Raw genomic sequence first — 26773 nt, forward strand, 5'->3', positions numbered from 1 at the left:
AATAATGCAGCTTGCGATTTTTCAGGCAAGCCACTTTATTTTATTAACATGATATTCCCTAGTAATGATCTGCTTTGCATATAGTTGCATGCAAAGCAGCTCTTTATCTTTCTGGTGATATGAGGAATGAAATAACATGCAGTATTTTAAAATATCACACATCACTGCAATAAGGCACATAAAGTGCAGTAAGAAGATTCTGAAGAAGAGCTAGAATTTTCAAAAGTATGCCCCTTCCGTTGTTGATTCCTTTTATAGTTTGGCTGCATCCAAAAGTACACTGGTCCTTTTTGGTAATCTTTTTCGAGTATTTACCTATGATATTGTCTCGAGTCTGGTTGTAAGTTGTGCATGAGTGAATAGTGTATTACTATTTCCCTCTCTAAAGTTGGTCACTTTTGGTGTGACACATTAAAATGCAACATAGTTGCACAATTTGAACCTTTCTTTTCAGAGAAAGAACACCAAACGAGTTCCAAGCTTTCGCAAGTTACTGAAAACCAGTAAACTAAAACTTGAAAACAAACTTAAGAATAAACAGTTCAAGCAGCAAAGCACTGCCAAGAAGCATCGAAAGGAACAGAAGCAGATCCGAGAAGCTCTGAGAGATGCAAGAGCCAGGATACCTGTTCCATTGGATAAATATAAGAAGAAACAGTCAGGTACTTTTTCTTTTTGTGAAATGGCTAGACCAAGAAATGTGCCAGCTGTTGTCTCCCTTTGACCACTCCTGGAATCCCATGGCTGCCCCGTGGCCCTCACTTGGATCTGTGCAATCTGTTGCATACATGATCACATGTGAACATTTCTGCATGGTAGAAATGTATTCTGGTGTTGTCCTTCTGTATGACAATTGGAGCAGTTTTCTGCAGAAGACAAAAATACTGCAGAAGTATTTTGTTTTCAGCTCACTCTTCTTGAAAAGGATGCATCTGAAGAAAGGACTTGACTGCTCAGGTATTGTAGCACCTTTGGTGAATTCTTGTGTTGGTCCAGTAAAAAACTATCGCAGCCTACAAAGAATCCCAGGCCTTTATGACTGTTGTCTTATAATTATTTGCCAGATGTAGGAAATGCTGCAGAAACTTTTCAGATTGTATAAAAAAAAAAAAAAAAATCAGCCTCTGCCCTGCTTGTCCTACATTCTACCCCATTACAGATTTCTGCTGGATCATATTATACATGAGGTTTGTTTTTTTTTTGTGAAATATATTTATTTACATGAGGTTTTTTATTTTTTTCAGTATTCATCTTTTAAGTTTCCAGATTTCATGTATTGAAAAGACAATAGGAGAGATACAATATTTAGGAAACTTAGGCACCTACCAAAAGAAGCAAAGAATTTTTTCCTTATTGTTTAGTCATTTCACTTTATTTTGTGGTGGTTTTACAAATTTTGGGGTTTATTTTCTTATTTATTCTTTATTTCTTGTCTTTTTAAAATATTTTTGCTTGTTTCCTCTCTCCTTTCAGGTACTATCTTTGCCTTTCCCAGCTTCTTTCATTCCCTCCAGCATTTTCTCCCCAACCTGGCTCACTAGGACAGGGCTTAGGGACATTGAACAGCCCAGGCCACAGAATTTTGGTATGGGTTTTGCTGGTGATGGCAGCTGGTTCTCATCCCATACTGGACTCCTGATATTGACGGCATCTTCTCGGGTCCCTGAAATTGACAGATGCTTCAGTTTCTGGACTGATGCTTGGCCACTGACACCAGTGTCATCTCCTTCACCCAGAGCAGATACCAGGCACCAAAGTTTAGGTGCTGGAGTAATATGTTGCCCTGCTTTTTACTGGCCCTAAAAGAGACAACCAGAAAAATTAGAAACTTATTCAGCAGTCTGCATCCTTAGAAGGCAAGTGCTTTAGGTACATGTAATATGTGGTCACTATTCCCACATTGGTTTCCCAGTGATGAGGACAGATGAAGGTAAAAGCAAGCTGGGAAGAGATTGTATTGTTCCTCTGTCAAATTGTATTTTTCTCTGGGTTTAGAACTTTGATAGAAGGCTTGTCAAGATGTGAAAAACCTTGTTTGTCATCAGATTTGTAAATTAATCTTTCATAAGATGCCATTTGCAATATTTCCTTTTACAAGTTATCCATATTGAAGTCTATGTTCACAACTGTAGTATAGTTCGCTTTGCACTTATTAGCATGGCTCTACCGAATGACTGTATATAAAACTCAACAAATAAATAAATAAATTAGTGCGATAGAGGTCATTCTCTGTTTGTCTAGGTTCCTTATTCCTGAACAATCATGGAGAGAATGTTGTCCCCTAGCATCAGCTTACTGGATCTCTATATGCTCCATTAGAGCAAAGCTGTATTAAGAACAACAATGCAAAAAGAGTACATTGTTACTTTCTATGACTTACATTCAGCTTCTTTTTAGAAGCACTCTCCTAGCTCCTGCCTCATAATGTTCCTCACATATACATGATTCCTATAGATTCAAAAATCTGATCTTCCAAACTTGATATGGACTCATAGAGATCAGGGAATGAAAAATCCTTCCCACACCCTTTTCTATTTGCTTTTTTGCAAAGTGCAATACTTTTTTTCTTGGGCTAATGAGAGATTGATCCAGAGATGATGATGGAGAGTTTTCATGAGCCCCTAGGTCTCTACTTCAGATGTGACCGATATGATATGGTTCTCCTTTTCTCATGGTTCGGCATAATTTTCTCATTTGTACTGTAGATCAGAATTAAGGCTGGTGTAGGAAAATGTATATTATAACACTAATTTTAGTCTGTATATGAGCTGTTTTTCTTCCTGTGTCCCAGTTGAAGAGGATGAAGAAGAAATGGAGGAGGAAGCTCTTCCACTGGATATGATGGAGGATGATGACCTGCAGATAATGAAAGACATGGCTCAGAGGGCATCCTTTGTAACGAGAGATCTTTCTTGTAGGTAAGTATCATCCATTTACTTTCAAGAACTTCAGCTGCTTGAGGCTAATGTTGGACAAATCCAAGTTAGGATTAATGTAAGGTGACCTAATTTTATTTTTACTGTGCTTTGTGTCACTTCTCATAGTTAATATGGTTCAGGTAGTTAACTGTGACTGGAAACTTCATTTAGATAATTTACTCATGTTTAAGGAATTGCCTTGTTTTTGATGTGACTTTATTTGCATTATTCCTTCTTTGGTTATTATCTTTGAAGGATACTAACATAAAAGGGAAGACTGAGGTAGATATGATAGAGGTCTATAAAATATTAAGTGGAGTGGAACAAGTAAACATGAATTTCCTAGCGTGTAGCCAGATGGACTCAGGACCAATGGGTATTGTGCTGTCCTGATAGCAGATGGGAGACGGAGTCAGATTTCAAAGCTGACGTTAGCCTACATATACCTGTGCAGCATGCTTAGCTCTTCAGTATTTCTCAGTCTCCCATAGCGGATGTGGACACTATGCTCTTTTGGATAGTGTCAACATTTACAAAGAAAGAAGAAAATTTACTTTTAAGAAGAGAGCCCCGCTTCTCCTGCTGTGAAACCTAACTGTCCCTCCCCTAGTCGAGACTTTCCTGTGGTCGATTCGATATCCCTCAGAGGTGAGCCTTATAGTCTACCGGCCGATTCCCGGTGTGGACGTTGCCCCAGGGTGGCTGAAAGGCAGAGGGTGCAGATTCGAGCGCGGCGGTGAAGGTTTTTCCCTCTCCCCCGCAGCTGGAGACCGCCCGGTATGCGACCGGTAAGCACCGAGACCAGGTAAGGTAGAAACCTTTTCTTCTAAGTCTCCGGTCTCCAAGGCTCAAACAGCCGTACCGACCTTCCTCTGACGAGGTTTAAATCGGGTTGAGTAGCCTTCCTCTGGCTAGGCCTCGATCTAGTCGAGGGGCCACACACGTGGAGACTCTCTGGGGGGGGGTCACCATCTTGTTGCTGGGGTCATCGACGCCATCTTCCCCCCTCGCCGTCGGTACACGTGGAGCAGGCCACAGGCCCGAGGCGCCTAACTTGAGCGCGTCCGTAGGGATACACGCTTAACTGCGCGCACATCTGGGTTTTTCGCACAGCAGCATGCACAACTGCATGCATAACTGTGCCACGCGCACAAAATCTGCTGCCTGCACGCATAACTTGTGTGTACGTACTTCACATGCATAACTTGTGCTCCCGACACGCACAACTAAGAGCATCCGTGCACATAACTCTTGCACGGACGGAATTTTAAGCCCTACACGTACAGAAACAATGGCACCACCATCCAAGACGACCAAGGGACCCTTCCTTTACCCAGCCTGCCACTTGAGAGCTGCGCAGCCTGAATTAGAATCCCTTCTGTGCCGGCAGTGCCGGCAGTGTGAACAGAACCAGGGAGAGCCCAATCAAGACCTCCCACAGCCAGGAGCGGGATCTGGAACCACTGATGATGGCACCCCGAACCTAACTATGTCCAACTCTGCGCCCCCACAGGAAAGTTCCTCCGGGGCTACCACTACAATCCCTCCTGGCATCAACATAGACCCAGGAACCTTCTCCTGGGTGGAATTTTTCAAAGGACTGCAAACCTTTGTCCAGGTACAACCAGCCCCGGCTGTCCACTTCCCTCAAACTCTGCCGGAAGCATAAGCACTTCCCAGCACCTCCTGAGGCTCTCGAGACATGCCTCTCCTATCCAAGATCATCCCGGATGGGGAGCCAGACACCTCAGAGGAGGAAACCGATTTACTGGAAGAAGGGAAAATTCCCCTCCCCCCCCCCCCCCCCCCCCCCCAAGGGATGGAGCCATACCAGACCATGCTCCGATTCTTCCACAAAGACGAATTACCAGCCCTCGTGTCCCAAACTATGAAGACAAGGGGTCTCCCAGTCACGGACCCTACATTGGAACCTAAAAAGAATATAAATCAATGACGTGGTGTTGTGCTCTCTTTATTTATAAATGCTGTGTCTTTCTTTAAACTTACTTAAATTCAACATGAAATTATTAATATTGAATTAGGGACCGTCATACCACGCACTGTGCTTCCAAGTTAATACTTGTGTTTTGCACTATAATGGGTCTTCTTTAATCATAGGTCCAATAAGTCCAATGTTTGAAGCAAGGCTATTTTTTACTTTTTTTACATTTTTACTTAAAATGTAGAAGATATTACTTCCCTTGAATTGATGTCTGAGTCAGTGGTTCTTTTTGACGTGCGCGTTTCACGGTCCACTGCTTCAGAGACGTTGTTCTGCTGACTCTTTTAGTCCAGCGCTCCTCACACCGCTCAGGAACGGGACTTGACCAACTTCCTTAGCATGGTCACATCAATGCTGGCGACTACATAATGAATTTAGAGTCCCTCATGGTTTCTAAAGATTAAGACACTTCAAGTTAAATCAGCATTATTACTTTCTTTTGGAAAAAGAAAATTTTCCGATTTATATGTTTTACATTTTACACAGTGGGAACAAAAAAGCTTTGAACAAACTTACTGGACCCAACGCCATTTCTCTATCTCTGCATTTAGCGGGGGACCGACTGAAAGCAAGTTTGATTTTATGCGTTGAATCCTATGAATTCACCTGTCCCATTGTTTACCTGTGATTTCGGCGGGAAATCACATAAAGTGAAACCATTCGATTTCTTTATTAAGTTCACTTGGGGTGACTGCTTGCAGGTGAAAAATCCATTTTTGCTCGCATTGTCTGAGCCTCTTCACACGATTTCCACCTCTCCAGTGTTGATTGACAATCTCTAATACTGTCCACTTATTATCCTTGAATTCATGACCAAAGTCTTTAGAGGAACCTTTGGTTGCACATTTCAATCTGTCTGTATTTAAACAACACTTATGTTCTGTCAGACAAACTCTCACTTGGCGTTTGGTCATGCCCATGTATGTTAATGGGCAGGGGCAAAAGATGGCATAAACCACATGTGTAGAATGGCAAGTAAAATCTGGCAATTTTATTACTTTGCCTATCACTGTGGTGATATCTGTTTGTGAAGATTTAAGTGGACAAAGCATGCATTTTTTGCATGGTTTTAAAGATTCCGGATTGTCAGGTGGTTTAAAACAACTTGCACGAATGACGTGGTCTTTGATATTTCTTCCCCGAGAGTAAGCAGTCCTTAGGGGTTGATTAAATAAAGGGTGGATCTGTTGTTCAACCTCCCAGTGCTTCCTAATAGCTCTGCTAATAGAGGCTGACATGAGTGAATGTGTTAACATGACAGTCTGTGGGTTCGGTTCCTGCTCTGACGTTTTTGGCAAAAATAAATATTCCCTGTTGAAGTATAATGCCCTCCGATAGGCTTTTTTCATGCAATTTACTGGGTATCCACCTTGTAAAAAGCGGATAGCCATATGTTTGGCCTGATCTTTAAAATCACTGTGATCTGTACACAGTTTCCTCAAGCGCAGGAATTGACCCACTGGTAGATTGGTTTTAAAGGTGGTAGGGTGGAAGCTATCATAACGTAGCAAATTATTTCAATCATTGGGTTTCCTGTATATACTTGTAGTAATATTTTTGGCTTTTCTGGTAACCAGTATGTCCAAATATGCAACTTCTTGTTGATGAAAATTCATGGTGAATTTAAGACAAGAATCAAGGCTGTTTAACCAGGTATAGAATTCATGCAGAGTTGATTCAGGGCCCTCCCAGATGACAAACACATCATCGATGTATCTTTTCCAACATTTCAGTTGGGGGGTCCACTTACATCCTTCAATGTGTTGGGCTTCGAAACTGGCAACAAAGATATTTGCCACATCTGGTGCCATTGCTGCGCTCATTGCTGTGCCTTGAATCTGTAAATAGAATTTTTCTTCAAACATGAAGTAGTTTCTATTTAATGCCAATTCAAGCAATTCGATGATGTAGGTTATTGGAATCCTTTTCGGATGTAAATATGTCTTTAGGACTTTTGTAACTGCCATCAATGCCTGGTCCTGCAGAATGACTGTGTAAAGTGACTCAATGTCAAAGGTGACTAAAAGACATTCTTGAGGTAATTGGACTGTGTCTAAAAATTGTAGCATGCTGGTACTGTCTTTCACGTAGGAGGCTGACTTTGAGATGTATGGTTGAAGAATTTTATCTAGAAAAATGGAAATTGGTTCTAAAACTGATTCGGTCTCCCCGGGGGGTTTTCCAAGGTCTTGTGAATTTTTGGTACTATATACAAATGGGTATTCTAGGATTCTCATTGATCAGGAATTTTACGTTCTGAGCTGGTAAGGTATCCCAATTCAAATCCCCTTTCTACTACTTCTTTGACTTCTGCTAGAATGTTGTTTGTTTGGATCTTCTTCTAATTGTTGATGGAAGGTATCGTTGGCAAGTTGGCGATAACTACCACAGCACCTCCCTTGTCTGTGGGTTTGACAATAATATCTTCTCTGTGTTGTAACTGATGTAGAGCTTGTGATTCTTCACGTGTCATATTGTAATATTTGTGTGTTTTTGTTTTTTCTAATTTGTCCACTTCTCGAAGTACTTACTCCTGGAAGGAATTGATGGCAGGGTCTCCCAGTGGGGGTGGGCTCCATTTAGATTTTGGTCTGACCAGAGACTCAGTCATCGGTGTGGATTCAAATGGATTTTGTGACAAATAAATATTCCATTGAAGCTGTCTTATGAATTTCTGAAAATCACATCTGAACTGAAACGGATCATGTTTTTGTGATAGAACATAATTGAGTCCCTTGTTCAGCACTTTGTATTCTAAATCTGTCATAGGGTACTCTGATAAATTGATGACTGCGGAGTCTAGTCCAATCCTTCTGCCCTTCCTGTGGAGGGTAATTGTTGGCTGTGTACTGTGACCTTGTTCTTGGTTGGTTCCATTCTGTATTTTGATAAGTTCTGTATCCTCGTTTTCTGCCGTGCTCTGACCCCTGTTCAATGCAGGGCGTTGATAATCCCCCAACGGGGTGCTCCTCATCACTTCCTGACGAGCTGTCTGAGAAATTAAATGTGACCTGTTTTGGTTTTTGGTCCTGGTTAAGCCAAGCGTAGATAGGGCCTTTTTTGTAGTCTCCTTCATCTCTACGGAATTTGTTGACCTTAGTAGCTTTGACTTCTGCTTTGAATTTTTCATGTTGTGTTTAAATTCCTGTAAGCTGGTGTCAAAGATGTCCAAGGCTATTTCGGATTTTAAAGAGTTTAACATAGTTTGTGTTTGTTCTCGGAGTTCCAGTGCTACCGGCGGGCTTGACTGACTATTAAGAGCATCAATGCATGGAACATTTGTTTAGTATAAATGACCATTTCTCCAGAAATTTCTCTATCTCGGCATTTAGCCGGTCCCCGGCTAAATGCCAAGATAGAGAAATGGCATCAGGTCCAGTAAGTTTGTTCAAAGCTATTTTGTTCCCACTGTGGATAAGTTCTTGGAGGAGAAGTCCATTACCTGCTATTAAGTTCACTTAGAGAATAGCCACTGCCATTAGCAATGATAACATGGAATAGACTTAGTTTTTGGGTACTTGCCAGGTTCTTATGGCCTGGATTGGCCACTGTTGGAAACAGGATGCTGGGCTTGATGGACCCTTGGTCTGACCCAGTATGGCATTTTCTTATGTTCTTATGTTCTGTGTAAAATGTAAAACATATACATTGGAACATTTTCTTTTTTCAAACAAAGTAATAATTCTGATTTAACTTGAAGTGTCTTAATCTTTAGAAACCATGAGGGACTCTAAATTCATTATTTAGTCGCCAACATTTGATGTGACTGTGCTAAGGAAGTTGGTCAAGTCCCGTTCCTGAGCGGTGTGAGGAGCGCTGGACTAAGAGTCAGCAGAACAACGTCTCTGAAGCAGCGGACCGCGAAACATGCGCGTCGAAAAGGACCACTGACTCAGACATCAATTCAAGGGAAGTAATATCTTCTACATTTTAAGTAAAAATTTTAAAAAAGTAAACAAAAACCCTTGCTTCAAACATTGGGCTTATTGGACCTATGATTAAAGAAGACCCATTATAGTGCAAAGCACAGTGGGTGGTATGACGGTCCCTAATTCAATATTAATAATTTCATGTTGAATTTAAGTAAGTTTAAAGAAAGACACAGCATTTAGAAATAAAAAGAGCACAACACCACATCATTGATGTTCATACAAATCGTGGGTTCATACATAAGAGATAATTTTCAATTTTGGTTCACCCTAAAAAGAATCCCATGTTAGTGTACCTCCGTAAAGCCTCATGCTATTTTCCTATGTTGGAGCCGATCAAAGAACTGAATGACCTGGAATGGAATGCTCCAGAGGCCAGTTTTAAAGGGGACAGGCTCTAGAAGCCCTATACCCGATGGAAACCAAGGCCAAGGAACTTCTACGCTTCCCTAAAGTGGACGCTATGATCTGCGGTGTCTCAAAACGCACCAGAATCCCTGTGGAGGGAGGAGCGGCACTGAAAGACGCCCGAGACAGAAGGCTGGAAGCAGCAGTCCTTTGATGTCTCAGCAAAGACGCTACAAATTGCCTCCTGCTGCGCCTTGGTGGCACGTTCCTGTTTGATCCTCTCCAGAGACGCTGTCACGCCCGGAGAATCGATGGAACCTGCGGTCTCCTTCTCACCGATGCTATCGCTGACCTCGTGCGCACATCATCCAGGGGTGTCGCCACCGCAGTGGCGGCCAGAAGACGACTATGGCTCCGAAACTGGTCGGCTGACGCGACTTTCAAGGTGAATCTCACAAAAATGCCTTTTAAAGGATTTCTCCAGTTCGGAAGCGAACTGGAGAAGTTAGCCAGCAAATGGGGCGAATCCCCAGTACCCCGATTACCTGAAGACAGGAACAAAAGGACATATGAGCGCTCCTCCCCCCCGAAGAACCAAGGGTAGAGGATTGCAGCGTTTTAAACCTTACAGGAACACACAGTGCCAAGCACCTCATACTTCAGGAAGGTTTCAGTCCTTTCAGAACAAACACATTAAGAGAGGAGGAAGCTCAGGGGCAGGCTCAGGCCATGCCCACCAATGAGAAGACGCAGACCCATCCACAGGAAGAAGACATAGGGGGCAGACTTACCCTCTTCTACCAAAGATGAGTCGAAGTAACATCGGACAAGTGGGTCCTAACTATCATTCGAGAGGGGTACGCCCTGGAATTCCAAAGCATCCCCCCCAGATAAATTTATGAGATCACCGTGCCACTCCCACTCCAAGAGACTGGCAATGGAAACCACGCTAGCAAGACTACTTAGCCTGAAGGCAATAACTCTGGTGCCTAATTCTCAACAAAATACTGGCCACTATTCCATCTATTTTATCGTTCCCAAGAAAGAAGGAACATTACGACCCATCCTGGACCTCAAGGCCGTCAACCATTACCTGAAGGTACCACACTTCCGCATGGAAACCCTACGCTCCGTTATAATGGTAGTGCAACCAGGAGAATTCTTAACTTCCCTGGACCTATCTGAAGCCTGCCTTCACATCCAGGTCCATCAGGACCACCAGCGCTTCCTGCACTTTGCGATACTTGGCAATCATTACCAATTTCGAATGCTACCCTTTGGACTAGCCACCACTTCTAGAACCTTCACCAAAATTATGGTAGTAGTAGCGGCTGCACTGAGGAAAGGAGGAGTCCTGGTACATTCTTACTTGGACGATTGGCTGATCAGAGCAAAGTCTCCGGAAGAGAGTCGCCACGCAACCACCAGAGTCAAGAACTTACTACAAGAACTCGGGTGGGTCGTGAACACAGCCAAGAGCCCTCCCAGTCACTAGAATACCTGGGAGTCCGGTTCGATACCAAGCTGGACAAGGTCTACCTTCCCCCTCCAAGGAGAAGAAAACTGATGGGTCAGTTGCAAAACCTGTTAAACTCAGTTTGCCCCAAGGTATGGGACTACCTTCAAGTCCTTGGCCTCGTGACCTCAACTCTGGAAGTTATTCCGTGGGCAAGGGCTTATATGCGACCACTACAACACTCCCTATTGTCGCGATGGAATCCAGTGTCCCAGAACTACTCAACTCGCCTCCAGCTACCGACAGAGGTTCGGCATCCGCTTCAATGTGGCTACAAGAAGAAAACCTAAGCAGAGACGTAAACCTATCCGCACCGAAGTGGATCTTGCTCACCACGGATGCGAGTCTGCGAGGGTGGGGTGCCCACTGTCAGGCACTAATAGCCCAGGGACAATGGAACAAAGAAGAGGCGGAATGGAACATAAACCCGCCTGGAAGCTCGAGCGGTCAGTCTAGCCTGCCTGCGATTCAGCCACAGACTCCGAGGCGAGTTTGTCAGTGTCATGTCGGACAACGCCACAACCGTGGCTTACATCAACTGCCAGGGAGAAACCAGGAGCCAGCAGGTGTCTCTGGAAATAGACCCTCTCATGGAGTGGGCAGAAACAAACCTGCGAGGGATTTCGGCCTCCCACATCGTGGGAAAAGACAACATCTCAGCGAATTATCTCAGCAGAGAGAACCTAGAACTGGGGGAATGGTTGCTGGCAGACACAGCCTTTCAGATGATAGTGAATCGATGGGGTCCCCCAGCCATGGACCTCCTAGCAACTCGTCACAATGCCCAAGTCCCCAGATTCTTCAGCCGCAGACGAGAATCAGAGTCTCAAGGAATTGACGCTCTTGTCCAGAACTGGCCAGAGGAAGACCTCCTGTATGCCTTCCCACCCTGGCCGCTCCTGGGCATGGTCATTCACAAGATAGAGCACCACAGGGGACTAGTCCAACTAATCGCCCCGGAGTGGCCAAGAAGGTCATGATACGCGGACATGCGAAGAGTATTGGCAGGGAATCCTCTGCGTCTACCGCCATACAGGAACCTTCTTCAGCAGGGACCGATCTCCCACGAAGAACTGGCTCAATTCTCTCTTACAGTATGGCCCTTGAGAGGACTAACCTAAAGAAGCGCGGCTACTCAAAAGCCGTGATTGACACCCTGCTCCGAGCACGCAAGTTCTCCACATCTCTGTCTTACATACGGATCTGGAGAGAATTTGAAGCCTGGTGTGAAGACCGTGCCCTCCTTCCGAGGACAGCCAAGATTCCCATGATCCTAGAATTCCTACAGGATGGCTTGCAGAAGGGGTTGTCTCTCAACTCCCTCAAGGTTCAAGTCGCTGCATTGGCCTGCTTCAGGTCCGAAGTGGATGGCATCAGACTATCAACTCATCCTGATGTGTCTTGCTTCCTGAAAGGAGTTAAACAACTCCGGCCACCCCTAAAGTGGCCGGTTCCTCTATGGAACCTCAACCTAGTACTAGACTTCCTAGCAGGAGAGTCCTTCAGACCAACAAGTGGCCTGTCCCTACGCCTCTTGACTTTAAAGACTGCATTCTTGATCGCAATATGCTCAGCTCGGCACATCTCCGAACTTCAAGCATTATCCTGTCGAACCATTCCTCAGGTTCACCCCAGGCGCTATACAGCTGCGTACAGTACCATCCTTCCTTCCGAAAGTGGTTTCCCAGTTCCATATGAACCAGACCATATCCTTACCATCACCAGATGAACACAGATTCGGAAGACTCACGCCTCCTTCGCCACCAGAATGTCGGCAGAATCCTAGTCCGATACCTCAAGAGATCAGAATCCTTGCGCAAAACTGATTACCTGTTCATTCTTCACAGTGGAAAGAAATAAGGGGAAGCGGCATCGCAGGCGACCATAGCCCGCTGGATCAAAGAAGTCATTAATGCTGCCTACATAGAGGCAGGAAAACCAGTACCTCTACAGGTCAAGGTGCATTCTACAAGGGCCTGGGCAGTCTCCTGGGCTGAAACCAGGCTTTCGCCAGCCAAGATCTGTCAGGCGGCAACATGGTCCTCCTTACACACCTTCTCCAGATTCTACCGCCTGGATGTCCAGGCCAGGGAGGATACAGCCTTTGCAAGGGCAGCACTAAGTGGGCCACGGGCAGCCTTCCACCCGGTAGGGGAGTAAGCTTTTGTACATCCCACTGGTCCTGAGTCCATCTGGCTACATGCTAGGAAATGGAGAAATTACTTACCTGATAATTTTGTTTTCCTTTGTGTAGACAGATGGACTCAGCATCCCGCCCACGGCTGCCCCAGAAATAGAGAACCTCTGATATTCTCCAGACTGTACGGGTAAGCCTTGGCCTACCCTTTATGTTAAGACACCCACAGTTACCTAGGTGTCGGCGTTTATTGTTTCAGCACAATGGTGGTCTCCAGTGCCAAAAAGGTTTTATATATATAATCAGTTGAACATGTGCAAAGTTAATCAAGTATACTCAAGTGTAATCAAGTATCAAGCAACATATATCCACACTGGCTTTTCGAGGAGAATACTGAAGAACTAAGCATGCTGCACGGGTATATGCAGGCTGACATCAGCTTTGAAATCTGACTCCGTCTCCCATCTGCTATCAGGAGAGCACAATACCCATTGGCCCTGAGTCCATCTGTCTACACTAAGGAAAACTAAATTCTCAGGTTAGTAATTTCTCCATTGATTGTTTACTCTTTCAAAAAATACAAAGGCTAGGGGGCACACAGTGAAGTTATACTAAGTTGTACATCTTCAACGGCAAGAAGTAACAGGGAATTGGACTCAGACAGCAACCAACAAGTGCCCCGTCTTTGATGGTCTGGGAAACTAAGTATGGGGGTGAACTATATGGCGTGGCAGATGCTACCATAAGCTTGCTGGGCAGACTAGATAGACCATTTGGTCCTTTTCTGCTGTCGTTTCTATGTTTTTTTATTTAAAACTAATAAAATATTTTTTTTCTCAATGCATAATTAAGCTCTGAAATTTGTTGCCAGAGGATTTGATGAAAGCTGTTGTGTAGCTGCTTTTTAAACAAAGGTTTGGACAAGTTCCTGGAAGAAAAGTCCATAAACCATTATTAAGGTGGAATTGCAGAAATCCACTGCTTGGAGGAAGTGATGTCTCTGCAGGAGATGGTCGCTTGAGAACGGAGCTTCTTTCTCTGCCAATTCCTTCCAGCATGTAGCAGGAGCTTTGTGTGTTTTGTTTTGTTTTTCCCTCCACGAAGTGGGTGATGGTGCTGTGACTCTGTGTGCGATGGCAGCGAAACGCAAGTCAGTTGACTTCAGGCAGTTTTCTATCAGAGGAGCGAGGCTGCAGAGGGCAAGGAGGACTGTCATGGCACCGGCTCCAACAGCCTCGTGAATGCTGCGAACCTGGATGATAACTTCAATATTACATTGGATGATCCCTGACTCGTGCAGAATTCAGAGACTAGTTCTGTAGTCTCAGAAAAGATTTAAAAAGTTATAAATGTGAGATAAGGGGGACGCTGGAAACTTTCGTGAGGAACTTTCGTGAGGCCATAGAGTTGACGAAATTGATACCCGCGTGGATGCCCAAGCCGAATCCTCCAAATAGCTACAAGAAACTTGTGTGGAACTCCAGGAAGAAAATCAAGCCATAAAGGAAAAACTAGCTGATCTGGAGAATAGGGCACATTGAGGAAACCTCCGGTTTAGGGGGTTTCATGAATCTTTCGCAAATGCAGACTGTCTCTCTCTAATAGATTGATTCTGCAAGTATTTACTGGAGGTGGGCAATCCAGGTGAAGGGGAGCCCACTACTGATATTAAACTTGACAGAGTGCATAGAGCCCTGGGTATGCCCAGTAACAATTGAATGAGAGACGACATTGTATGTTTTCATGATTTTCACCATGAAAGAAAAGGTGGTTGCTGTGACGAGAAAACAGGGCACACGGGCCGGGGGAGGCCAAGAAATAGCAGTATACACATATCTCTCACAGGTCACGCTGCAGAACCATCAAGAGCAATGTGAAGTTACCACCTTTCTTTGTAAGGAAAATGTGAAATATAGATAGATGCATCTCTTTGGCCTTTCTTTTTCTTGGTACGATGTAACCTTCAAGATTCGTTCCATATCCGAAACGACATCCAGCACTGAAGGAGCGAGGTTTTTCCAGCTCTGTATTGCATCCAAAGCCCAACAAAAACTTTAATTCAAGGGACGCGCTTCCAAAATGGCAGAGAGTGGGCGCTCGCAATAGCCGTCTCAAGAGGAACTCCAGAGTGCATACCACCGTCAAGGACACTTCATTAACTTAATGTTCTTAAATTATGGTATACTTGGCTATCCGGCTTATAGGAATTACCTAGTTATTCCTTTCCTAAAGATTTTCATTGTGCAAGTTGGAGGGTTGAATGTAATGTTTGATGCATATATAGCACCTTCTTTCTTTCTGCTGTTTGTTATGGAAGCAGTTAATGTTTTTGGCTACCCACTTTTATTGCAGCCTTCTTTTTAGGCCTGAGAGAAGTCTTCCGGTTCGAGACTCTTCCTCCCTCGGGATGGGAGTGTTAGATCTGCATGGAGGTTACTGCAGATCCGATCTGTCTTGGTGGAGGGTTGGTTTTGGGTTTACATGGGGGGGGGGGGGGGGGGGGGGGGGGAGATTTGCACATCCTCTTATTCTTCAGCGGTGATCTCTTATGCATCTGTCGACCTTATCTATAGTTGCAGATAAGGGAGCAGAACTTTTCTCAAACTTCCCAACCACTGGATTATAGCAATACCTTCTCATCTAGATATACCCTAGGGCACTTTCCTTTTGTTTCTGAATTTATGGCTACTTTTGGGATTCAGACTTTATCACAGCTCCCATTGACATTCTTAATTTTTAATGGCCTCTTTTCGTGTGGTTTCACTTAATGTAAAAGGGCTCAATTCTCCATTTAAGAGTCACTTATATTTCAGAGAGCTGGAGAATTTGTGGGCAGACATAAATTTTGCTCAGAAACTCATTGTTGCGTTCGTGCCTCTTCTCGCCCCTTGCTCCACTCTTTCTACCTTGGGAGCGACTCCCTTCGGCTCTGACGGACAGATGCAGCCGCGGCTTCTCTCTGCCTCTTGGTCCTGGTGTCCCCGTGCTGGCTTAACCCTATGGATCCGCCATGTTCCTGATGACGTAAGGGCGCGCGCGCTCCAGACTTTGTACCAGCAAGGGCGCGAACCTTGGGGGCATCCCCCCGTAGTGACATCATCCATTTGCACTTTAAAAGGTCTTTGTTTGGTAACCTCTAATGAATTAGCAAGGAACTCCAACAGGACTTGCTTCGGCAGTCCACGATACTTGCAACAACGATCCGAGTCAGCGAGGGGAATCCTTCTCCACTGCTCGGCCTTTTCAAACTTAACAGGAGTGCCCGCTTCACGGGGGCTCTGCTCTCTCTTCTTGATTTCAGATTGCCAAGACGGGATCCGGTACTCGCTCCTCGAGGACCTACGTCCCTGAATACTCAGAAGACTCCTTATTGCCTGGAAGCGATCGCGGACATGAACACAGTGAGTTCTATTGTACATAGGAATCGGTACTCGCTCCACAAGGGCCTACATTCCTATAGCTCTGAAGACTCCCTTCCGTCCAAGACGTTATCGCAGGTACGGAAATCGTGAGTTACATTGGCAAGATTGCAGATAGGAACCGGTACTCGCTCCACGAAGGCCCATGTTCCTAGTATCTTTTACAGACTCTCTTCTACTCTAGAAGCCATTTCATATACAGCGATTGTGAGTTCTTTTTACAGACTGTTTATTGGAACCAGTGCTCGCCTAGGGCTCCTGTTCCTGAATGTACTGAAGACTCTCTGTGGCATACAGACCATTGCAGATATCTACTATTATATTCCAGTATCAGAAGTCTTCAGCCTTACTGGACACCTCGACTCACTACTGCCACCGCTGGTGGTCCAACTTCCAGTCTAATAAAGAACTATTTGTGTTTACTTCATATTCTAACCTAGCCGGTGGTTCCTCTCAGGATCTCCTCCTGGGGGCACTGTCATCTGCCATCGGCCCAGGGATTCACCATTTCCTCCAAGTGGTCATTCCTTACACTACTACCACTCTGTGGGAGCTAACCACTACCGACCACTAACACCGCTTACGGAAGTATTATATAGATAGCTACCTTCTCTTTCTATGAGACTTGCCAGCAGCCTATATATAACAGATCGCTACTCTGTAGCGGAGGCATGATAGATTGCTATCTCAGTAGCGAAGTACAATATACCTATTGTTAGCTCCTCTCCTCAGAAGAGTATCATTGAACAGATTGCCAACTCCTCTTCCCTGGAGCGTTGACCCATAACAGATTGCTACCTCCTTCCCTTACAGGAGCATCTAACAGCAGTTCGCTAACAGATTACTAACTCCGCCCTTCTGGCGAGTTAAGCACTGCAGATAGCTAACTCCTCCCTTCTGGAGGAGCAGATCATGACAGATTGCTAACTCCTCCCCCTTTCAGGAGAAAAGCAGAATAGATTGCTAACTCCGCCCTCCTGGCGGGGTGAGCGATAACAGATTGCTAACTCCTCCCCTCTGGAGGAGTGTAACACTCATGTGGCAGATATGAGTCCTTACTGAAGTTTGTAAAATACCCCAATCAATATTTCGCCTCCTGCTGCAAAAATACTAAATATGCTGTGGTGTGTATATTATTTTCAGCGAATTTTGTTTTTGATTGTCTTTCATGTATAAAGGACCCCATGGGGCATTACCTTCTGCTGAAAATATCAGTTAATGGAGTAGTATACACTGTTAATATCTATGCCCCTAACAAGGATCAGGGTGAGTTTCTTGACAAGCTGCACCAGATGTTACTCCTAATTATTGGGGGAGACTTCACTCTTGCCAGATCGCCCACCTTAGATACGTCTAAGGGGTGTGCATCTATTTCTCCCTCTCATAGAAATAAACTGAGACACCTCATGGAGGATTGGCAACTGATAGATGTCTGGAGGGCGCTCTTACACCTTTTATTCTTACTCTCATGACTCCCACTCAAGAATAGATTATTTTTTACTAGACAAGGCCATTTTTAATAAAGTAATGCGGTCAGGTATTTCTCTTATTGCCTGGACGGACTGTGCCATGGTCTGGCTGGATATTACTTTTGACCAATATGATAGAGGGACGAGGTTTTGGCGGCTCAATGACTCCTTGTTGTCCGATGCTGACTTTAATAATCTAACATTCAAGACTTCCTGCTTAGGAATGTCATAAGGAATACCCCTCTCACAATTGTTTGGGATTGCTTGAAGGCTTATCTGCGAGGCCTTTTAATTTTAAGAGCCTCGATCATCAAGAAGCAGAGAGGATCAGGAAGTGTGGGCTTTATGCCAGACAATTCAGAACCTATCCCAGAAGCACCAGGCTCATGGCTTGACAAAGATGCTCTCCCAGTTATCTAAAACTAGGGAAGAATTAATGAGGATTGAATAGGCCAAACTGGTGCATATGTTGGAAATTACTAAGCAGGAATACTTTGAGGGGTAACATGGTGGGGAAATTTTTAGCTAACAAACTGAAAAAAAAAATCTCTTTTCAAAACAATGTTTTAAAAATTAAGACAAATTGGGTGCCATTCTTACTAATAACTCTTATCGTAAATGATTTCTCCAGTTTTATGGAAAGCCTGTATGGGGCAGAGAAGAGCATTTTGCTCACGATAATTGAGTCTTACTTCCATAAAGTATCTCTCCCTACTCTAACTGAGGACATGCGAATGGAGTTAGATAAGGAGATCTCTAGTGCAGAGATCCTATTGGCAATACAGACACTGGAGCTAGGAAAAGCACCTGGCCCTGACGGCCTAATGGCTAAATTCTACAAGCAATTCGACCCCTTTATTGTGGCCCCATTACAAAAGTTTTTCAATTTTTTAAGGGATGGCTGGACAACTGGATGACTCGCAACTTAGGAGCTATTATTGATAATCACCTCTCATTCAAACCATTCATCAAATCCATAATAAAGGATTGCTATTTTAAACTTCAAACAATAAAGAAACTCAGATCCCTACTACACTTCAACGATTTCCGCACAGTCCTCCAGGCTATTATTTTATCGAAGCTCGACTACTGTAATGCACTCTTACTCGGCATTCCTGCATCACACACCAAGCCCCTTCAACTCCTACAAAATGCCTCCGCTCGGATATTGTCAAACACAAAAAAAAGAGACCACATCACCCCCACACTTATTCAACTACACTGGCTCCCTATACAGTCACAAATTCTTTACAAAACACTCTCGATCATTCATAAGAGTCTAGTAAATTCTAACCTTAACTGGATTAACCCCCCCATCTCACCCCGTTCCTCCAATAGACCCACCCGTCCAGCACTCCAAGGAACACTCCATGCCCATTCTATCAAATCTTTTAAACTCTCCTCTACTATTAACAGAGCCTTCTCTCTTGCCGCACCCACCTTATGGAACTCACTGCCCCATGATATTCGAATAGAGACTTATACCCCCATTTTCAAAAAGAAACTTAAAACCTGGCTCTTTCGGCAAGCCTACTCCATTTCACCCCCTATTACATAAACCCCCATGTGAATTGTTAGATTGATATCCTGGTATGAACGCCTTTATGTCTGCTGATTCTGTACTGTGCACTTTCATGTATATAGTTCTAGTTATAATTATTATAATCAGCATCTCCCCATTGATGCTTGTTATATCTAAGGGCTCCTCCCGAAGATTATCTATATGTTACTGAGTTCACCATCTTTATTTGTTATATGTAAGGGCAATGCCCAAAGTTTTATGTTCACTGTGAACCGATACGATGTGTGAACGGATATCGGTATATAAGAAATGTTAAATAAATAAAAAAAATAATGTTACCCTGCAACTCCAACGTGGCTGGCACACTATTATAGCTAAAGCTGGCTGTGATCCCACGTTATGTGGGTCATACCGCCCCATATCCCTAATTAACTTAGACCTTAACATCTTAGCTAAAATATTGGCAGGACATCTTTATAATTGTATTGCTCAACTCATACATCAAGACCAGGGGGGGCTTTATTCCTGGAAGGCTAGCAGGGAATAATGTTCGCAAGTTGGTTAACCTCATGTGGTGGGCCCATAGGGATAATGTTCCCTCCATTTTCCTTTCTTTCGATGCCGAAAAGGCTTTCGATATGGTTCACTGGCCCTTTCTTTTTTGCGTCCTGGCGAGAATGGGATTTGGTAAAGCCTTTTTCTCTTGGATACTTAAGTTATACAAAAACCTAGAGCGTGCATCAAAGTAAACGGGTGCTTCTCTGATTATTTTACTGTAGAGAGAAGTACTTGCCAAGGATGTCCTTTATCTCCATTATTTTTTGCTATTTTTTAGAGCCCTTGGCTATCTCTATTCGCAGCCATCAAGATATCTCTGGCTTTTGTTTGAATTCTCACTCTTTCAAATTCTCTCTCTTCGCTGATGACATTATGTTCATGCTTACTGATCCTCACAGGTCCTTATTGGCTGTCGAACAGACACTTAGTGCATTTAGCCAGGTCTCAGGATTTAAGATCAAGTGGGATAAAACTGAGATCCTTAACATTTCATGTTCCTTGGATTTGGTTGGCTTCTTACGTGGGGCCACACCCCTGTAGGTGGGCAACTAGCAAACTTAAATATCTTGGGATTCACTTAAGTGGACACCCGAAAGATTTGTTTACCTTAAATTATCTGCCATTGGTAAAACAAATGTGGCAGGACTTAGAGAAATGGTTCCACCTACCTTTCTCTTGGTTGTACCAAGTGGCCACTGTCAAGATGAATATACTTCTATGTCTACTTTATCTTTTCCAATCACTGCGTTTTCCCATCTCTTACAATATTCTGAGAGAATGGCAAAGGAAGGTATTTAGTTTTATCTGGAAGCCCCCCCCCCCCCCCCGATAAGGAAGTCCTTCTTGTTTAAAGCAAAAGCTGAAGGGGGCTTGGGGATGCCCAATCTTATGTGGTATTACGTGGCCCCCCCAACTGCGAGCCATGATTGCCTGGCATAATGTACATGATATTAAACACTGGGTGGCAATTGAACAATCACAGATGTCAGGCATGCCCTTAGCTGTGACACCCTGGCAAGCAAGAAATACTTGGAGAACTTGTCCTAATATGACACCTACCTCTCGTCATACTTTAAACGTCTGAGAGAAGTGGAAAGCTAAGCTGGTGGGGGGCAACACATTTTTTTCCCTTACACATTTGTTTCACAATACTAACTTCCCACCCGGCCACCTACTTCAGACATTTCTAGAGTGGAAGAAGTGTGGCATTACACGTTTTGAACATATCTGGAAGGGGGATCACATGATTTCATTTGAATCTCTTTGTTCATCTAGGCAGTTACCCCCCTCTGATCCTTTGCTTATCAACAATTGCACCACTTTTGCTGGGGTAATAAAGTGAGTAAGCATCTGAGTGCTTATAGGTCACTTTTTGAAGGATTTTGCTCTATGCCCACTAAACTTAAAGGCTGTATTTCCAAAATTTACAAACTATTGAATGCTAAAACTGAGGGTAAACTGGCTCACATCCGAGCCTGCGAAAGGGATCTCCCAGTTCAAGTCTCTGAGGAAGAATGGATAGATATCTTTGGATGGATCGGCAAATCATCCATATCCTCCTCTTTGTAGAGAATAGCTACAAAATGCTGTACAGATGGTACTATTCTCCTGATAAAGAGACTAATCTGTATTCCAATTCCAGTGGTCTCTGTTGGAGGGGTTGTGATGTCCTGGGCACCTTTATTCATATATGGTAGGAGGGGAGATGTATCTCTCATTTCTGGCAGCAAATAGCTGCTATTCTCTCTGAGATTCTCATAGATAATATACAAGCACAGATGGACGCTGCTCTTTTGAATAATATTATACATGATAAGAACCCAGATGTGCAATCTCTCATTCTGCAAGTCGGTATCGTAGCTCGGATCGAGATTGCTAAAGTCTGGAGACAGAAGAACATTCTGTCTATGGTGAGCGTTCTTGGGGTCCTTATTTAGATTGGCAAAAATCCCATGCTTAAGTTGTAATGCAGTTCCCTGTACGTACCAGGATCAGTCCAGACTGCTGGGTTATGTCCCCCCTCCAGCAGATGGAGTCAGAGAGAAAACTGAAAGCACCTCCCAGATATACTGGTGCGCCACCTGCCGTCCTTCAGTATTTCCTCTGACTCCAGCAGATGAGAGACATAACCTGCGGTTTGTCCTGACTAAATTTGCCTTCAGGTCTTTTTCTTCTCTTTTTTTTTTTTTTCTGACCAAACTGTTAATACTGTCTAGATCAACTGGGGGTTTCCCTAGTTTAAAAAAAAATAATAATAATAATTATTAAGTTCACAGCAGGGCTCTAAGGGTTTTCAGGCAGGCGTGGAGAGCTTCGCTCTCCCTGTTTTCCCGGATTAAGTGTCCCTTTGGTCTCGGGGGAGAGCTTACCGGTGGGCCGGTCACCCTCCCCCCTCCCCTCTTTAGGGGTATCTTTGCCAGCACAAGCTGAAGAGGGTTTTTCATTAAAAAAAAAAAAAAATTTTAAATTGGAACCTTCGCGGTCACATAAGTCCTGCTGGTTGCAGGCAGTGCTCTATTTTAAAAACCCTAGCCTGCCGCGCTCACCAGGGACTCCGGAGGGGGTGTATTTCGAGTCACCCGGCGATTTACCGAGCTGCTGTTTGGCGCGCTTTTCGGGAGCGGGGCGAACTCTTACCTTTGGCGCGTCTGCTGTCCCGATCTCGGCATGCCGCGATCTTCGGCCTGTACGCCCTGTGGTAAGGCGGGGGCGCGACTCTCCAGGGAGGGTCTCTGCTCCCGTTGCATTCCCGGGGGCGAGGGACCCTCCCTGGGGCCGAGCGCTGCCCGCAGCGGCACTTTGCAGTCGTCTTCGGCGCGGCAGGGGAGACTGGCTGCCGCGCGGTCGTCAGCCCCGCCTCCCTGTGTGAGGGAGCCGGCGGCCATTTTGACCACGCGGCAGAATGAGGATTCAGGGTCAGATGAGGAGGCTCTCTCTCTTCTCTCGCCGCCTGCCTTGAGCCCACGTGGTCGGTCGGAACTAGATGCTCCTCCAGCCCCTCCCCCTTCAGGCTCAGCTAAACGGAGGGTGCCTTTTTCATCAAAGTTTGTGCTTTTAATGCACCAGGCATTCTTGGAGGCGGAGGCAGGCTGGGAGCCGGATGAGCCTCCTCCCGCGAAGGTCCCTAGGGTGTCTCCTATCCCAGGTAAGCCTGAGCTCCCTGGAAAAGCTGTGGCTCCAGTAGGAACGGGAAATATCTCCTTAGGGGGTACGGGTGGCCTGGAGGGCCAAGATTTTACCCATGAATCTCCAGATGGCGCAGGGCCGGAGGTCTCGGACCTACAGGGGTCCCTCGAGGGAGATGACCCCGAAGTGTTGCGCTTATTTGGCAAGGACGAGCTTAATTTTCTCATCCTGCATGTGTTGAAGGAATTGGAGATCCCAGCACCACAGCAAGCCACGGATACGTCTACAGGGGACGTGGCTATGGCGGGTCTTCGGGCCCCCCCTCAAACTTTTCCATTACATCCCAAGGTAGTGCAGCTTGTTTCTAAGGAATGGGAGGTTCCAGAGGCATCGCTGCGCGTGAGCAGGGCAATGAATAAGTTGTATCCCCTGCCCTCAGATTCTTTGGAGATCTTTAAGGTTCCGTCCGTTGATTCGGCGGTTACCGCTGTGGTTAAGCATACTACCATTCCGGTCACTGGAGGAGTAGCCTTGAAAGATCTCCAAGATAGAAAGTTAGAGGTTCTTTTAAAGCGCATCTTTGAAATAGCGGCCCTGGGGGTCCGTGCAGCGGCTTGTAGCAGTATGGTGCAGAGAGCCACTCTCCGCTGGGTTCAGCAATTGCTTACCACACAGGAACTCCCGCCTGCTGAGGCGGAGCAGGCTAACTGTGTAGAAGCGGCGGTCGCTTACACGGCGGACGCCTTGTATGATCTATTAAGAACCTCTGCCTGTACCATGTCTTCGGCAGTCGCGGCTCGGCGGTTACTTTGGCTCCGTCGATGGTCGGCAGATGCCTCCTCTAAATCACGTCTAGCCGCCTTCCCCTTCAAAGGGAAGTTATTGTTCGGTGAGGAATTGGATCAACTCATCAAAGACCTGGGGGATAATAAGGTATATAAATTGCCGGAAGACAAGCCCCGTCAGTTTCGACCTTTCGGGAATGCGCGATCCCGGTTCCGGGGGCAGCGCAGATTTCGCTACGGAAGGGGTGGTTCCTTTTCCCAGAAACAGCAAGGCCCGAGGTCTCAATCGTGGTCTCCTTCCTTTCGAGGCAGGCGACCGCAGCGATTGGGATCCTCCCAGCCATTGCCCGCCGGGAAACCCTCGCAATGAAGGCGCGCTGACCCACTCCTCCTTCCCCCGAATCGGAGGTCGTTTGTCCCTATTTTGGGAGGAGTGGGTCAAGATCACGTCAGATCAATGGGTCCTCGACGTGGTGCGTTACGGTTACGAGTTGGACTTTGCTCGGCCCCTCCGGGACTTTTTTATGATATCTCCTTGCGGACCTCGAGAAAAGCAACTGGCTATAGCCCAAACGGTAAACCACTTACGGGCCCTAGGAGCAGTGCTACCCGTTCCCTCGGGCGAGGTAAGAACGGGCCGCTATTCCATTTACTTCCTAGTCCCAAAGAAGGAAGGTACGTTCCGTCCTATTCTGGATTTGAAGCGAGTAAACAAGGCCTTGCGCGTTTCCCGGTTTCGTATGGAAACTCTAAGGTCTGTTATTGCGGCCGTCCACAAGGGAGAATTTTTGGCTTCTTTGGATCTAGCCGAGGCGTATCTCCACATCGGAATCCGGGAACGGCATCAGAGATATCTGAGATTCATGGTGTTGGGAGAACACTACCAGTTTTGCGCCCTTCCATTCGGCCTAGCTACGGCTCCGAGGGTGTTTACCAAGGTTCTGGTGGTAGTCGCGGCTTTCCTGCGACGTCAAGGAATTTTGGTGCATCCCTACCTGGACGATTGGCTCATCCGGGCGAAATCGGAGAGCGAGTGCAACCGGGCAGTTCAGTCGGTGGTGCAGCAACTTCAGTCGCTAGGCTGGGTGGTCAACTTTGCCAAGAGTCAGCTGCTTCCGAGTCAGCAGTTGGAATTTTTGGGAGCACGTTTCGATACCTTGGTAGGTAAGGTTTTCCTGACTCGGCAGAGAATGGAGCATCTGATGTTTCAGGTGCAGAGACTTCTGGATCTCACGTTACCCACGGCCTGGGATTATTTGCAAGTCATTGGGCATATGGTGTCTACTCTGGAGATGGTGCCGTGGGCTTTTGCTCATATGCGGCCGTTGCAAAGGGCTCTCCTTTCTCGCTGGGACCAGAAATCCGAGGATTACGGAGTGCAGTTGCCACTGCTGGAGCCGGCGCGGTCCAGCTTAGCGTGGTGGTTGGTTCCGGACAATCTTATGCAAGGTGTGGACCTCGAGCCCCCCCCCCTGGATCATAGTGACGACGGATGCCAGTCTGACCGGCTGGGGAGCAGTCTGTCAATCACGAGCGGTGCAAGGGTCGTGGACCCCTCGTCAAGCTTCTTGGTCCATCAATCGGCTGGAAACCAGGGCGGTACGACTAGCCTTGCGTCAGCTTCTGCCAATGGTACGGGGCCGGGCGGTTCGAGTCCTGTCAGACAACGCAACCACGGTAGCGTATATAAATCGCCAGGGCGGCACGAAAAGTCAGCAGGTGGCGATCGAAGCGTCCTTGTTAATGGCCTGGGCGGAACGCTACCTGGCTCACATCGCGGCCACTCACATCGCAGGCGTAGACAACGTTCAGGCGGATTATCTCAGTCGTCAGTACTTGGATCCCGGGGAGTGGGAGCTCTCGGACCAGGCGATGAGTCTCATCACCCGGCGATGGGGAGTGCCGCGGCTGGACTTGATGGCAACTCGGCTAAACGCCAAGGCAGCGCGTTTCTTCAGCCGGAGGCGAGAACACGGATCGGAGGGGGTGGATGCGCTAGCGATTCCATGGCCGTGTCACACCCTACTCTATGTGTTTCCCCCCTGGCCATTAGTCGGCAAGGTGTTAAGACGTCTAGAATCCCATCAAGGTCCAGTGATTCTAGTGGCTCCCGAGTGGCCAAGAAGACCATGGTTTGCGGACCTAGTCAATCTCGCCAGGGACGGGCCCTTACGGTTGGGCCACCTTCCGAACCTTCTTCGTCAAGGACCGGTATTTTTCGATCTAGCGGATCGCTTTTGTCTGGCGGCTTGGCTTATGAACGGAGGTGGTTGAGAAAGAAAGGTTATTCGGAACCGGTTATTTCTACCTTGCTTCGCGCGCGGAGACCTTCTACCACGCTTGCTTATGCCAGAGTGTGGAAAGTGTTTGACTCCTGGTGTGCGACCGCCCGAGTTCAGCCTCGTCGTGCAGAGATACCGGATATCCTTACTTTTCTACAGGATGGTCTGAAGAAGGGTTTAGCTTACAGTTCTCTGAGAGTCCAGGTGGCGGCTCTGGGTTGTTTGAGAGGAAAGATTGAAGGATCCTCTCTCGCATGTCATCCGGACGTGGCCAGATTCTTGCGCGGTGTTCGAAACTTGCGTCCTCCTCTCAGAGCCCCTTGTCCTTCCTGGAGCTTGAATTTGGTACTCAAGGGCCTCACGGTCGCGCCCTTTGAGCCGCTGCGGCGAGCCTCCTTAAAGGATCTCACCCTCAAGACAGTGTTCTTAGTGGCCATCGCTTCTGCCCGTCGCGTATCGGAGCTGCAGGCGCTTTCGTGTAGAGAGCCGTTCTTGCGCATTTCTGACTCCGGGGTGTCGTTACGTACGGTTCCTTCGTTCTTGCCTAAGGTTGTGTCGGCTTTTCACGTTAATCTGCTTTGTTACTGTGTTACATATTGTTCTTTGTAAAGGCCTCGCCTATATATTCCTTGTTTATAAGTTACTTGTAAACCGGCACGATGTGCAAACGGTTGCCGGTATATAAAATAAAATAAATAAATAAATAAATAAATAATCAGTCGGTAGATTTACCATCCTTCTCGGAGGCGGAGCTGAAGTCTT

At 46.0% G+C, this 26773-nt stretch overlaps 1 protein-coding gene across 1 annotated transcript in view; it reads left to right on the forward strand.

Moving 5' to 3' along the window:
• Window positions 1–26773, forward strand: part of NOC3L (NOC3 like DNA replication regulator) — a 180870-nt gene that overhangs the window by 21306 nt on the left and 132791 nt on the right. The window contains exons 2-3 of the mRNA XM_029609874.1: window positions 455–662; window positions 2792–2918. Coding sequence (XP_029465734.1) covers window positions 455–662; window positions 2792–2918 — 335 coding nt within the window. The remainder of the gene's footprint in view (window positions 1–454; window positions 663–2791; window positions 2919–26773) is intronic.

This window comes from Rhinatrema bivittatum, chromosome 7 (assembly GCF_901001135.1).
Source record: "Rhinatrema bivittatum chromosome 7, aRhiBiv1.1, whole genome shotgun sequence".
Classification (NCBI taxonomy): domain Eukaryota; kingdom Metazoa; phylum Chordata; class Amphibia; order Gymnophiona; family Rhinatrematidae; genus Rhinatrema; species Rhinatrema bivittatum.